The 16,090-nt window shown below is 39.9% G+C and overlaps 1 protein-coding gene across 5 annotated transcripts in view; it reads right to left on the bottom strand.

Moving 5' to 3' along the window:
* GPC5 (glypican 5) overlaps window positions 1-16,090 on the bottom strand; it is a 783,354-nt gene that overhangs the window by 287,198 nt on the left and 480,066 nt on the right. The window contains exon 8 of one of the 5 annotated variants that reach the window (XM_035319373.1): window positions 15,279-15,379. The exons of the other annotated variants lie outside the window; for them this stretch is intronic. Within the exon in view, the coding sequence (XP_035175264.1) occupies window positions 15,324-15,379 (56 nt within the window). The 3' untranslated portion in view covers window positions 15,279-15,323. Of the gene's footprint in view, window positions 1-15,278; window positions 15,380-16,090 lie in introns of those variants that run through there. 5 annotated transcript variants of the gene reach the window in all.

Genomic DNA, 16,090 nt, shown 5'->3' on the forward strand with positions numbered 1-16,090 from the left:
AATTGGGAGGGATTGAGATAAAGACAGTTTAATAAGTAAAACAAACAAACAAAAACAAGTGATACAAAGGCAATCACTCACCACTTTCCACCATCAAACCAATGCCCAATCTCCAAGGCATTACTTTGGAAAGACTATCCCTAAGCTTTATTGCTGAGCACCATGTCATATGGTATAGAGTATCCCTTGGGTTGGTTGGGGTCAGCTGTCCTGGGTGTGTACCCTCACAGCTTCTTATGCATCCCCAGCTTTCTTGTTCTAAGGGCAGTGTGAGAAACAGAGAAGGCCTTGACATTGTACAGTCACTGTTCAGCACCAGCTAAAATATTGGTGTGTTATCAACATTTAGTCTCAAATCCAAAACACATCAAAATATGTGCTACTGTGAAGAAAATTAACACCATCCTAGCCAGACCTAGTGCAAAGGATCTTTGATCATTAATGTATAAAATCCAGAGCTAAATTTCAGTCACTTAATCTTTTTTCCAGCTTTTATGAAGTAGAAAATTTTAGAAAGTTTTGACACAGATGACTGAACTGTGAACTCTTTCAAAAAAAAAAAAAAAAAGGTAGTATATATTCTGTCAGAAGGCAACATGTATCTCTGTATCTCTAAAAGCAATCTACTTTAAATATGTGTTTTACAGGTGTTTTTACCAGAGAAATAAATAAATAATTAAAGAAAAAAAGGAAAAGGAAAAGGAAAAGGAAAAAGAGAAAGAAAGAGAAAGAGAAAGAGAAAGAGAAAGAGAAAGAGAAAGAGAAAGAGAGAAAGAGAAAGAGAAAGAGAAAGAGAAAGAGAGAAAGAGAAAGAGAGAGAAAGAGAAAGAGAAAGAGAAAGAGAAAGAAAGAGAAAGAGAAAGAGAAAGAGAAAGAGAAAGAAAAAGAGAAAGAAAAAGGAACACTAAGCTATCTAGGCAGTGATCAGTCCTGTTTAATTTAAAAAATACATATAAGCAGGGGTAAAATGATAAGATTATAAAAGAATGAGTAAATTAGCTAAGTAAGCTGGGGAAGAGAGAAAGAGAAGAAAGCTGTACCTGCCATACACATCAACAGTTTCTAAAGATTCATTCAATAGAATAATAATGTTTTTTTTTTTGTTTTGTTTTTTTTTTTGTTTTTTTTTTTTTAAATGGGAATCCATTCTTTTAATTCCAAGTATTTTCAGAGTATTATGGCTGTGGCAGACAGAATTACATAATTGCTCACACTGGTAACAGGAGCGAGATAACTGGGAATAAACATACTTAAATTCTCAGGAGAGAAACATACTGGTATCAGAAAACTTCAGATTCTTCTGTCTTTTTCCATACAGTAAAAACTCTGAATTTTATCCAAGAGCTAAGAATATGGTTAGATTGACTAATGGTACCAAAATAATCTGTATTCCTGACAAAAAAAATGGTTGTGATAATAAAAGAGAAAGTCACAACCCTTTTGTCCTTGTGACTATAATAGCATGACTACAATATTCAAAAGGAAGTTTTGTTAAAAAGATGTGTTATAAGGATCATAATGAAAATGAAAAATGTTAAGGAACCAACCAATTAATCCAGCAACCTTTATATCCTTGTCTCATGCTGCCTTTTTTTTTTTTTTTTTTGGCTCTTCTCTTGTCATAGGATTTTCACGGCACTATTCCAAATTATCTTGTTCTTTTATATGATTAAAGATTAAAGAAAAGAGAATTTTAAACAAATCTATACTGTTCCATTTCAATGGTGGATATGGGAAAACAAAACAAAACAAAACAAAACAACAACAACAAAACAAACAAACAAAAACACTCAAAGCCACTAACCAACATTTAGTTTTCCTAGGGGACTTTAAAAGTGAGTATGAATAATACTGAAGTGATGAATAGGCCAAAGTAAGAAGGGAAAGTCTTTACTTATGTAACTGAGTGAAATATAAACAGATTTATTAGTTTATTTCATTTCCAGAACACCTTATATGTTACTCAACTTTAGTGGCACTCTGCTCAGATACCTTTAACTGTTTAACAGCTGTTGTGTCAGCATTCTTTTAGGTTCCACATATGAAAAGTTAGTGAGAACATTAGTGAGAAAGTCAGATTTTTCCAGTTTAAAACTACTCCTAACTCATTAGGATCTCAATAAAATTCCTTTTGTTTCTAATATATGGGTAAATCATTTGCACAATTAGTGTTTTCAGAGAATATCTTATATTTCTGTCTCTCACATTTGTTTCCTTGGTAAGCATCCCATCAGCCTCCAGGGATTTGTTTAAATTACATAATTCTCTATTATTTATTTGCAAGTGTTATGATTTTGCATTTTAATTTCACTGTCTATAGTATGGCATAGTTTTGTGACAAAGCTCTCAGATGTACATCTATAGCAAATGTGATTAATGATCACTTGGCACAATTATCTGGGTTAGTAAAGTTGATATATATATATATATTTGGTCCAAAATGTCATACTAAATATGATAAATATACATTTTATATAACAACATAATTATGTTTAACTGTGTATTTTATAAAGGTGTATTTACATATTTCAATGTTTTTTCTCTTATGTAGAGAAATGTGGAGGTATAAACATTCTTATTTCAAGTCAAAAGTACATACTAAAAAATAAACACATAATTCATAGGAGAAATTGTCCCAAAAGCAATGTGCACAAAATAAATACTCAAAGGCTATATAAATGCAGCAATGAAGAGTCCTGGGTCATGAAACTACAGCTCTTGTTAGTTTTTGACAGATCGGAGGAAATAACTGGTGGTTGTAAATTTTTAACACTACTATAAAGCTGTTGTGACAAGAGGAAAAACTGGAAATGAAAAGGAATCAGACAGTGTTGCATAACTACCTGTGTAACAACATAATTTGCAACTAAGTATATTTTTGAAAGCTAGAGTTTCTACTTCTTAGCAAGGATTTTATACTCAGATCTTAAGAGAAAAGTAATGCTATCTACACGTCTTCACCAAATGAAGTTGGGAAAAATGATATTTCAATTATCTTCAGAACTGTAAGGAAAACATTCATTGATAGGTATATATTTTTTTTTAATATTTGTATTTTTTACAGAATACTATGTGAGTATATTTTGACTCCTAGCTGTCATGTGGTGGCCCAAGTAATCTGTCCACCTACAGGTACCAAGGTTGCATCCATATTTTGGACATCAATCATTATCTAAGACCTACTTCACCTTGGTAGGAAATAATCACAACTATATTTAGCTGCTGGAAAGTTAATAACTTATGCTAAGCCTGCCATTTTTGTTGTTGTTGTTGTTGTTTGGTTTTGTTTTCTTTTATGAAATGTCCAAGAAGCACTTCCAGATATCTATCCATCTGAAGACAGAAATCCAAAATAATAAGGATGTCATCTTCTGAAAGAATCCTAGAACCATAGAATTCTGTGATTGATTCTATGAATGGCTCAGGTTGGAAGGGACCTTAACGATCATCTAACTCCAACCACCCTGACATAAGCAGGGATGCCAGCCACTCCATCAAGTGGGCCAAGGTTCCATACAGCCTGGCCTTGAACATCTCCAGGGATGGGACATCCACAACTTCTCTGGGCAACCTGTTCCAGTGCCTCACTACCCTTACAGTGAAGAATTTCTTCTTAATGTCTAGTCTAAATCTATCCTCTTTTAGTTTAAGACCCTTCCCTCTTGTCCTATCATTATCTATGCTAGTAAAGAGTCCTCCTCCATCTTTTTTATAAGACCCTTTGAAGTATTGAAAGGCCACAAGGTCTCCCCAGAGCCTTCCCTTCTCAAGGCTGAACATCCCCAACTCTCTCAGCCTTTCTTCATAGTAGAAGTGCTTCAGCCCTCTGATAGTCTTTGTAACCCTCCTCTGGACTTTAAGAGGTCCCATCTTCACTGAGCTGGGGGCCCCAAATCTGGATTCCGTACTCCAAGTGGGACCTCACAAGGGCAGAGTAGAGGGGGACAATAACCTCCCTTGACCTTGGTCACAGCTCTTCTGATGCAGTCCAGGAAGCAGTTGGCCTTCTGGGCTGCAAGCGTGCACTGCTGGCTCATGTTGAGCCTTTTGTCTACCAGAACCCCCAAGTCCTTCTCCACAGAGCTGTTCTCAATGAGTTCTTCTCCCAGTCTGTACTCCTGTCTGGGATTGCCCCGACCCAGGTGCTTGGACTTGTTGAACCTCATATGATTCACATGGGCCCACTTCTCCAGCTTGTCCAAGTCCCTATAGATGGCATCTCCTTCTCTGGTATCAATTGCACCACTCAGCTTGGTGTCATCTGCAAACTTGCTGAGGGTACACAATCCCACCGTCTATGTTGCTATTGAAAAGCACCAGTCCCAAGACAGACCCCCTGAGGGACACTGCTTTTCACCGGTCTCCACCTGGACATAGAACCATTGACCACTACTCTCTGGGTGCAGCCATTGAGCCAATTCCTTATCCACTGGATGGTCCACCCTTCAAATCCATGTCTTTCCAATTTAGAGATTAGGACGTCATGTGGAACCATGACAAAAGGCCTTACAGAAGTCCAAGTAGATGACATTAGTCGGTCTTTCATTGTTGGCTGATGCAGTTACTTCAACATGGAAGGCCACCAGATTGCTCTGGTATGATTTACTCTTGGGGAAGCCATACTGTTTGTCTCGGATCACCTCCTTGTCTTGCATGTGTCCTTTACATTGCCTCCAGAATGGTTTGTTCCATGATCTTGCCAGACACAGAGGTGAGGATCACTGGTATGTAGTTCACCAGGTCTTCCCTTCTACCCTTTTTAAAAATGGGAGTGATGTTTGCCTTTTTCCAGTCACCCGTGACTTTGCCTGACTGCCATAATTTTTCAGATATGATGGAGAGTGGTTTGGCAACTACATCAGCAAATTCCCTCAGTACCCTGGGACGCATGTGATCAGGGCCCATAGACCTGTAGTTCTTAAGTTGTGTCAGGAGGTCCTGAACTTGCACTTCACTTACAGTGGGAGTAACACCACTCCCCCAGTCCCCACCTAGAGGTTCAGGGACTCAAGAGATGTGGAAAACCTACTCCTCTTAGGACTTGTGTTCCAGATACTTCACCAGCTTCGTAGCCCCTCTTCTGGACATTCTCCAAGGCCTTGATGTCTGTCTTGTAGGGAGGGGCCTGAAACTGAACAGAGTACTCGAGGTGCATCCTTGCCAGAGCAGAGTACAGATGGGTGATCATCTCCCTGGTCTGGCTGGCTACACTATTCCTGATACAAGCCAGGATGCCATTGGCCTTCCTGGCCACCTGGGCACACTGCCGGCCCATGTTCAGGCAAGCATCAACCAACACCCCCAGATCCTTTTCCTCTGCACATCTCTCCAGCCACTCTGCCCCAAGCCTGTAGTGTTGCATGGGGTTGCTGTGCTCCAAGCGACCTGGCACTTAGCCATATTGAACCTCATCCTATTGGCCTCTGCCCATTGATCCAACCTGTCCAGGTCACAGAATCACAGAATCACAGAATTGTAGGGGTTGGAAGGGACCTTGAAAGATCATCGGGTCCAACCCCCCTACAAAGCAGGTTCCTCAAAGCAGGCTGCCCAGGTAGGCGTCCAGACAGGCCTTGAATATCTCCAGAGAAGGAGACTCCACAACCTCTCTAGGCAGCCTGTTCCAGTGCTCCGTCACCCTTACCGTGAAGAAGTTCTTTCACATGTCGGTGCAGAACTTCCTGTGTTCTATTTTGGGGCCACTGCCCTTTGTCCTATCCCCACAAACCACTGAGAAGAGGTTAGCTACATCCTTCTGTCTCCCACCCCTCAGATAGTTATAGACATTGATAAGATCCCCCCCTCAGTCTCCTCTTCTCCAGACTGAACAGACCCAGGTCTCTCAGCCTGTCCTCATAGGAAAGATGCTCCAGGCCCCGTATCATCTTTGTGGCCCTCCACTGCACTCTTTCCAGTAGATCCCTGTCTTTTTTTGTACCGGGGAGCCCAGAACTGGACACAGTACTACAGCTGAGGCCTGACCAGGGCAGAGTAGAGGGGGAGGATCACCTCCCTTGATTAAAAGGAGCTGGCCACGCTCCTTTTAATGCACGCCAGGATCCCATTAGCCCTCTTGGCCACAAGGGCACACTGCTGGCTCATGGTCAACCTGTCATCCACCAGGACCCCCAGGTGCTTTTCCGGTTTCCTTGCATACGCTAGCAACATTCTTGTACTGTCCCTGAGCTGTCTGTCCCTTCTTCCACTGGACACAAACTCTCTTTCCCTCCTGGACACTCGCAGCCATGCCGGTCTTCTTCCCTGCCAGCTCATCTTACAGCACATGGAGACAGTGCTGTAAGCACATGCTCCTGTATCTTTAAGACTTCCTTCCTGAGGAACACCCAGCCTTCCTGGTTGCCTTTGCCCTTCAGGACCAACTACCAGGGGACCCTCCATACGGTTTAAAGTCTGCTCTCCAGAAGTCCACGGTAGAAGTTTTACTGACCCCTGACTTCACTAAGAATCATAAAATCACAGAGTATCCCAAGTTGGAAGGGACCTATAAGGATCATCTAGTCCAACTCCTGGCACCACACAGGTCTACCCAAAATTTTAGACCATGTGATTAAGTGCACATTCCAAATGCTTCTTAAATTCAGACAGGCTTGGTGCAGTGCCTACTTCCCTAGAGAGCCTGTTCCAGTGTGTGACCACCCTCTTGGTGAAGAACCTCTTCCTGATGTTGTGGTGGTTTTACTTGGGTGGGCGGCCGAGCTCCACCACAGCCACTTCCTCACTCCCCCTCCTCAAAGAGGAACAGGGAGAAAATACCATGAAAGGGGCTCAAGGGTTGAGATAAGGACAAGGAGATCGAGCAATAATTACCGTGACAGGCAAAACAGACTCAGCATAGGAAGATAGTAAGATTTATTGCCTTTTACTAACGAGCTAGAGAAGTGAGAAAAAAAGGAAAGAAACCAAAAGCACTTCCCCCCCATCCACCCTCTTCCACCTGCTCCCCTCATGTGGCGCAGGGGAACAGGGGAATGGGGGTTATGGTCTATAGCGCTTCTTCTCTGCCGCTTCTTCTCAGTCACTCTTGTCCCTTGTGCTGTGGGATCCCTCCCATGGGATACAGTCCTTGCTGAACTGATCCGACGTGGGCTTCCCACAGGCAGCAGCTCTACAAGAACTGCTCCAGATATGGATCCGTACCACGGGGTCCATCCCTCAGAAGTAAACTACTCCAACCTGGGTCCCCCACGGGCAGCAGCTCCTGCCAGGTCACCTGCTCCTGTGTGGTCTCCTCTCCACGGGCTACAGGTCCAGCCCGGAATCTGCTCCGGCAGGGGTCTTCCACAGGTCGCAGTCTCTGTCAGTGCAGGTCTACCTGCTCCACCATGGTCTCCTCCATGGGCTGCAGCATGGAACCCTGCTCCACTGTGATACTCCATGGGCTGCAGGGGGACAGCCTGCTTCACCATGGTCCTCACCACAGGCCGCAGGGGACTTCTGCTCCAGCGCCTGGAGCAACTCTCCCCCTCCTTCTTCACTGACCTTGGTGCCTGCAAGGCTGTTCCTCACTCCTCTCACTCTCCCAGCTGCTGTGTGGCACAGCATTTTTTTCCCTGTCTTAAATATGCTTTCACAGAGGCACAAAAGAACATCACTTATTGGGTCAGTTCTGGTCAGCAGTGGGGCCCTTACCAAACATGGGGCAGCTTCTAGATCCTTCTCACAGAAGCCACCCCTATAGCCCCCTGCTACAAAAACCTTGCCACATAAACCCATAACAGATGTCTAGCCTAAACCTCCCCGCCTCATCTTGACACCATTCTCATGGGTCTTATCACTGGTGATTACACAGAATAGGTCGGCACCTGCCCCTTCACTCCCCCTCTTGCAAGGAAGCTGTAGACTGCGATGAGATCTCCCCTCAGCCTCCCCTTCTCCAGGCTGAACAGGCCAAGTGACCTCAGCCGCTCCTCATACAACTTCCCCTCTAGGCCATTCACCATCTTTGTTGCCCTCCTCTGGACACTCTACAACAGTTTCACGTACTTTTTGTACAGTGATGCCCAGAACTGCACACAGTACTCAAGGTGAGGCCACACCAGCACAGAGTAGAGTGGGACAATCACTTCCCTTGAGCGACTAGCAATGCCATGCTTGATGCACCCCAGGATACGGTTGCCCCCCCTGGCTGCCAGGGCACACTGCTGGCTCATACTCAGCTTGCTATCATCCAAAACTCCCAGATCCATATCTGTGGGGCTGCTCTCCAGCATCTCATTGCCCAGTCAGTACATATTGTCAGGGTTGCCCCTTCCCAGGTACAGGACCCGACACTTGTTAAACTTCCTATGGTTAATGATTGCCCAGCTCTCCTATTTTTCCAGATCTATCTTCAAGGCCTTTCTACCCTTGGTAGAGTCAACAGCTCCTCCCAGTTAGTAACATGAGCAAACTTACTCAAAACACCTTCTAGTCCTACCTTCAAACCATTTATGAAAACATAGGAAAGGACTGGCCCTAAAATGGAGTCTTAGGGGACCCCACTGTTGACTGGCCACTGGCCCCATTACCATAACCCTTTAAGCCCTACCCATCAGCCAATTTTTCTCCAATTTTATGACATTTTTATCTAGCTGTATGCTGGACATTTATTCCAGTAGGATCCTATGAGAAACAACATTGAAAGCTTTACTGAAATCCAAGAAGATTACATCAGCTGGCTTCCCTTGATCAACTAGATGGGTGATCTTATTATAAAAGGAACTTAAATTTATTAAGCAGGACCTACCCCTCGTGAACCCATGCTGGCTGTGACCCACGACTGCATTGTCCCCCAGGTGCATTTCAATAACTTCAAAGATAATCGTCTCCATAATTTTACCAGGTACTGATGTGAGACTGACAGCCCTGTAGTTACCAGGGTCTTCTCTCTTACCCTTCTTCAAAACTGGCACAACATTCTTCTTGAAAATTGGCACAAAATTTTTTACATTTTATATTAAATATCAGATGAGATATAAAAGAGAAGAAATTTTAAAGAAAACTTTGAATGATTTGTTACTTCAAAATGTTAAGAAATATAGCTTAGTTATAAAAATAAATATTATAATTGATTAACAATGGAAAAAAAAATGTTATGCAACTTTTTCCATTGATCTGATTTTAGAGCCAGGACCCAAATATAAAATATAACCCAGCCTTCAGATGATGTCAGAATCTGTAGCTTGTTAGCTTCAAAATACACTCTTCTCATTGCTAGTAGCCCTCAGGACTTCCTTTTTTTTTTTTTTTTTTAACCTGGATTTTCTTGGTCAGCTTGGAGAACAACTAGAAATGACTATTGTCCAACTTTTTTAGCTTTATCCTACCTGTGCAGAAGTGTGTGCTATAAAATTTTTGTTACAGTAATTTTGGTATATTTGTGCAACTATACAATTGCAAAAAACAGTAGTTATTCTGTATAGTTATGGGGTTATAACCCTTTAAACTGCAAGAGTCATAAGGCAACAATTCCCAGTAACAGCTGGGCACATCTGAGTTACTGGATCCTTACTATCATGACACCTTTCTCACTTCTTGCATGTCATCTTCTTGTCTTGAGGACAGATTCTCAGATATATTTCCTGACCTGTTTATTAAAATGGCATATTGAAGAGATACTTCTGACAGTGAGCTTCTGAACATATTGATGTGGGGTACCATCAATGTCCCCTGAGAAAAAAAAATGGTTTCTATTTCCAGCTGTTTATACAGAGCAAGTGCAACAAGCCCTAAATAAAAAAAGGATGATCATTACAGACACCAGAGAAATCATTCCCTAGAAGTACTTTAATTTTCAGTGTGTTAAGTGCCTGCTATTTGTTAGGTACTTTAATAAAACAGACAATTACTGAACAAATAGACTCAGTCCTCTTTGTATAAAGTGTTGGTGTTAAGCTCCACAGTAACAAGGATATACAATTCAGAGACCAATTTATCATATCCTAAGATTTGTCCATTCCTCTAGATTATAAAGGATGACTATACAAGAAGTATCTCAGACTGTCTACCTGTCCTTGAGATTATTATTTTAGTGATATATATTCAATCTATAATAAGGAGCATTCAACAATCAGTTTTCCTCTTCATTCATGACCAGTGTTTCAGGGTACATTTGAGTACAACTACATGCACTTTATTTGACCATAAAAAAAAAAAAAAAGAAAAAAAAAAAAGAAAAAAAAAGAAATTGCATTTGCAAAGCTGGCCAACTGTTACTTTTACTGTTTGTATCAATGTATATATTTTTCTCTGTAGATATAAGGCAGAACATTGCCATTACCACAGAGATTGTTCACTGTTTTTATTAGTGTTTTGATAGACTTGAACACTGAATTTACAGAAATGTTTTTTACAAGTTTGTTTTGTTTTGTTTTGTTTTGTTTTTTCCCCTCACAGGAATTCTATTGCTCTAGAAGAAAAAACTTTACAGTTCTGATACTGCACTTTAAGAACATGAATTTGTAGCAGTCAACATGACATGCAACTCATTTCTGCATATAGTAAATTCACACTGGAATAAAAATATGCCTGAATTATAAAGTTTAAATCAGATTCATGATCTTCCCCATGTTCAAAAGTTTCTGATAAAATCTTCCAGAGCAGCCCCATCTCCTTTCTTAATAATAGTGTGATCAGCATTAGAAGAGCTGAAATTGAAATTGCTTTACAGGGAACTCTGGATGAATAAATAAATAAATAAATAAATAATGATAATAATAAAATATAACAGGGCTAGTCAGAACCTATTCATCTAACAATCATCTGTTATGTATGCATGAAGTTAGATTCTTAGTATTACTAGAGTGAAATTATATAGTAGTGCATCCAGCACAAAGTCTTGTCTATAAACTTAAGTCATAGAAGAAAGATTGCTTACTGTTGAAAAAAAAATGTAGCTGTCTGATAAATGTTCATAAATTCATCAACTATCGAATTTAGAAGTTTTCCATTTCTGATTTCTAATTTCTAAGTACCATACATCTTTTCTGCAGCTGGAGTTTTTTAGTCTTTCTGTAAACATGTATCTGTAACATGAATGATATGTTTAACTTGTTCAAAAAAGCATGAGTTTTTCACATAAGAAAACAGACAGCATAAAATGGAAGCTTATAACAGAAATTAATTTTAAATATGAGAAACACAATAGCAAAAGAAATGAGGAAGTTTAGTCCACAGAAGAAAAAGTTGTGCATGTAATATTTCAGTTTTTACTATTTAGTCAGAAGACATTTCAAGAACTGGAAAATAATATACAGCAATTTTCTTCTCAATATTTCTTACACTATGCTCAAATGGTGTTTTTGAAATTTAATTCATAAGAAAAGTTTTTTGTTTCTTAAGGCTGTATAGACAATAGTTTAAGTACACTCATATATCCCAATGAGTGAACGAGTGACTAAAATATAGGTGCTACATTATTAAGGAAATACTAAAAATTCTAAGAAGTTAAAATTATGCATAGTACATTAAATTTCCCTACTCCCCACTGTTTTTCTTGTTTTTATAGTTATTTCCTTTGTTTAGAAAAGTTATTTGCTACAGTAATACATTGCAGCAACTATATGAATTTCAACTAAAAAAACATGTCCTAGGTAAGTATTTACTCCTCTATCAACATATTTCAAAACTAATAAGTATTAAAAATCACAGATTACCAAAGGATTTTACAAAAGAATATTTTGAAGTAGATTCTGTTTTCAAAAATGCCTATATAAAACACAAAATCAAAATATGCTGTTGTTACACAGTAATACTGCAGTTCCTTGGGGTTCCAGTGTTTTCCCCAGAGATATGAAAATAAACACGTGTGTCTTCATTTTATTATCTCACCTGTTTCTTTCTCATTTCACACTATTTATTTTCTCTTTTTTTTTTTTATTATGTTGTAGAGAAAAGTAATCCCTTTTGTATTATGTGTCCAGAACATTTATAGATGCATTTAGAACTCTTTTTTACAGCACCTTAAGGATTAGACCGTTTTTTTGTTGTTGTTGTTTTGTTTTGTTTTGTTTTAATTTTTATTTCTGCTATTTTATAAACAATTCTTTCAATATCTTGCAGATATTCTGCCTATCAGATTCAAACAAGATGAATAAAAATATTCCCTCTGTTGCAATGATTTACAAGTTTTATTGCCTAACTCAATAAACTCAGAATATATCCTGTAGGTTATTGGACATCAGTGAGATGTATGATATGAAGCGTTTTCTCCTACCTAGTTTTATATTATCCAGTTTAGAGACAAGAAAAGTATAATTTACCATCCAGTTGATTTTTGCTTTATTTAAACCAAGCAGTGTACTTGAAAAGTATAATGATAGAAAATTTTAAGACCTACTTTAAAAGACTAACATTTAATTACAAGAGTACTATGTAAAATGAGAAAGAGGGATGATACCTAAAATGTATTTGAATTATTTATTTAGTTAGTTATTTTTGCTTATGCCACTCTACAGTGGCTCTTAAACCTAATCACAGCATACCATTTTAATTCAAGGGTTAGGACTCCTTAAAAACCTCCTCAGAAAATTGATATTTCATGCCACAAAATGGTATATCTTCCACCTTGGCACACTTGTTAATTGATTTTTGTCCATTAGGCATAAGAGTTAATTCATTAATGTTAATTTGCATTACCAACAAAATAGTTGCCACTACTTCTGTGAAGTGTACCTTTACATCATTTTAAAAGTTATATCAGTGCCTAGAAATGGGATGCCCATCCACCTCATTTTCTGAATGTTGCAAGGTTCCACAGTTGATTACTGGATTCTTCTTCGTCATACAATAATAATAATAATAATAAAGTAAATATTAAATGAAAAAACTAAGTTGGACAGACTGATCAGCTCCACCTCCCACCCTGGGAGGGTGATGGAGCTGCTAATCCTGGAAACCATTTCCAAGCACGGGAAGGACAAGAACTTAATCAGGACTAGTCAGTATGGATTCATCAAAATTTCACCAATATGAAGTTGATGAAATCACTAAATGACTGGCTTGATAGCCAAGAGAATAGCGCTAGATATTGGCTACCTGGATTTCAGTAAGGCTTTTGACATGTTTTCCTATAAGGTACTCATGGAGCAGATGTTGATGTATGGTCTAGATGAGCAATGAGGTGAATTGAAAACTTGGGCCCAGAGAGCAGTGATTAGTGGAACAAATTGTGGGTGGAGGGCAGTAACTAGCAGTGTACCCCAGGAGCTGATATTGGATCCAGTCCTATTTAATATCTTCATTAATGATCTGGATGATGAGGCAGTGTTCCCTCAGCAAATTTGCTGATGCTACAAAAGTGGAAGGAGTGGCTAACGCATGAGAGCTCTGCGCTGCTATATTTTAACATGGTACAGAAATGGTCTGACAGGAACCTTATGCAATTCAATGAGGGGAAGTGTAGAGTTCTGCAGATCAAGAGGAACAACCCCAGTACATACTGAGGGGCCACCCAGCTGGAAAGCTGCCTGGTAGAAAAGTATGTGATGTGTGGGATCCAGGTGGACATGAAGTTGAACATGTGCCAGACATGTTCCCTTGCTGTAAAGAAGGCTAACTGTATCCTGGGGTGCATTAGGCAAAATATAGCCAGCAGGTCGATGGAGGTGATCCTTTCCTTCTACTCAGTCCTGGTGAGGCCATATCTGGAGCACTGTGTGCAGTTCGGGAGCACCCAGTACAAGAGACACATGGAAATACTGGAGAGAATCCAGTGAAGGACCACAACGATGATTAAGAGACTGGAGCAACTGTATTCATTTAGGTTTTTCTACCCAGCTGATCTCTTTGTTCTACCCAAGCCAATTTCAGTCCATCCATGTTTCTATTAACATAAATGAGTGTGAACTAGGAAACAGGGTGCTCAGATCACAAATCATTTACACTTGGAAGTCTTCCTGTCATTCTGGTCTGTCCACTTTTGTAACTACATTTTATCAGAAATTGGCTAGTCTTCCAACCCTTTCCAATTAAGGGTTATCTGAAAAGTTCTGACTGATAGGATAACCTCTGTTAGACTGCAATTTTTTTCATCTCACTACTTGAGAAAGATGAAATGATACCATAGAGACCTGAATGATAGATCACCATTAGCATTTTATTTCAAGCACAAAATGTGCTTTTGAAGTTAATTTTTCCAATCATCCCCATTTACCTGATTTAGTTCATATGGCAGATTTTGGAGAACATAAAAAAAAGTCCTTATTTGGATGAAACTGGAAGAGTCACTCTAAGAGTGAACCTATTGCATTACAATGACTTACATTCAGACCACAGGACCAGCCTGGAGCTAGATAGCACTATAACACTACAAGTATGTATCATAGAATCATAGAATCATTAAGGTTGGAAAAGACCTCCAAGATCACCTGGTCCAACTACCCCTACCACCAACATCACCCACTAAACCATGTATCTAAGCACCATGTCCAACCTTTCCTTAATCAATTCCAGGGATGGTGACTCTACCACCTCCCTGGGCAACTCATTCCAATGCCTGACTGCTCTTTCTCAGAATGTCTTCTAATTTCCAACCTAAACCTCCCTTGGTGCAACTTGAGGCCATTCCCTCTTGTCCTACCACTAGTTATCTGTGAGAAGAGGCTGACCTCCAGCTCCCCACAACTTCCTTTCAGGTAGCTGGAGAGAACAATAAGGTCTCCCCTGAGCTTCCTCTTCTCCAGACTCAACAACCACAGTTCCCTCAGCTGTTCCTCACAGGATGTGTGTTCCAGGCCCTTTACCAGTTTTGTAGCCCCTCTCTGGACATGTTTCAGGGCCCCAGTGTCCTTCTTGTACTGAGGGGCCCAAAATTGTACACGGTACTCAAGGTGTGGCCTCACCACATCTGAATACAGGGAGACGATCACCTCCCTGGTCCTGCTGGCTACACTATTCCTGATACAAGCCAGAATGCCATTGGCTTTCATGGCCACCTGGACACACTGCCAGCTCATATTCAGGTGAGCATCAATCAGCACCCCCAGATCCTTTTCCTCTGCACCAGTTTCGAGCCACTCTGTCCTGTACCTGTAGCTCTTCATGGGGTTGTTGTGATTTTATTCATAAAAAGATTACTTTCTAGTAACTTTAACAAATACCTGATATGTGCAACCTTTTTCATTTGTTTGTTTTACTGAAAAATAGCATCCAAAATGGCCAACTGTAGAGTGTGGTATGGTTTAGTAAATTTCTAAATTACCAAAAGTAAACACATATACAAAAAATCCAAAGACTTGAGCAAAACCCTTGGACAGAATCTGGCAGTAATGGTGTTTTTCATGTTAGTAGGAAGGAAGCCCAGCTGGGAGTGGTTTGTCAAGAACTCATTGTGGACTGCAGAATGTCATCTTTCCAGTCCCAGACAGCAGGAGAAGAAGAGCTGTGGAAGTAGTAGGTTATGCTCAACCAAAGACTGAATCACACTTAGTCTCATGCTTATTCTTAAGAATGCAGGAGTTGAACAATTTCATGGTCTGTGTAAAAGAACTTAGCAGGACATTTACAAGTGGAGTTATCATTAAGCGCTGTCTAGCAAGAAAACGGGTGTTATAAGATATTAAATGACTAATATAATGTGTCGTGAAGCACAATGACTGCTTCACGATGAGATGAGTTTTCAGGATTGCTCGTTGGTGGTGCATAAACAAGAAGCCAAAGGACAGGGAGATTTACTGCAGGATCAGAGATGTGGAAGGGAAGTGGCAAAGGGACTAACAGTCTTCCACTCTACTTTTTCTTACAGTGCTTAGGATTATAAACTGGAGATTGCTGCAAAGCTTTCTATCATCTTTGTGGCTACATCCAGTCTGTGATGTTCTTCAGGTACTTCAACAGTAAAAGAGGATAAATTATTTTAAAAAAATATTCCTTTTACCTCTTGTTCACAGTATCAGAGGGGAAAGAAAGAAAGAAAGAAAGAAAGAAAGAAAGAAAGAAAGAAAGAAAGAAAGAAAGAAAGAAAGAAAGAAAGAAAGAAAGAAAGAAAGAAAGAAAGAAAGAAAGAAAGAAAGAAAGAAAGAAAGAAAGAAAGAAAGAAAGAAAGAAAAGGAAGGAAGGAAGGAAGGAAGGAAGGAAGGAAGGAAGGAAGGAA

This window comes from Oxyura jamaicensis, chromosome 1 (genome assembly GCF_011077185.1).
Source record: "Oxyura jamaicensis isolate SHBP4307 breed ruddy duck chromosome 1, BPBGC_Ojam_1.0, whole genome shotgun sequence".
Taxonomy (NCBI): domain Eukaryota; kingdom Metazoa; phylum Chordata; class Aves; order Anseriformes; family Anatidae; genus Oxyura; species Oxyura jamaicensis.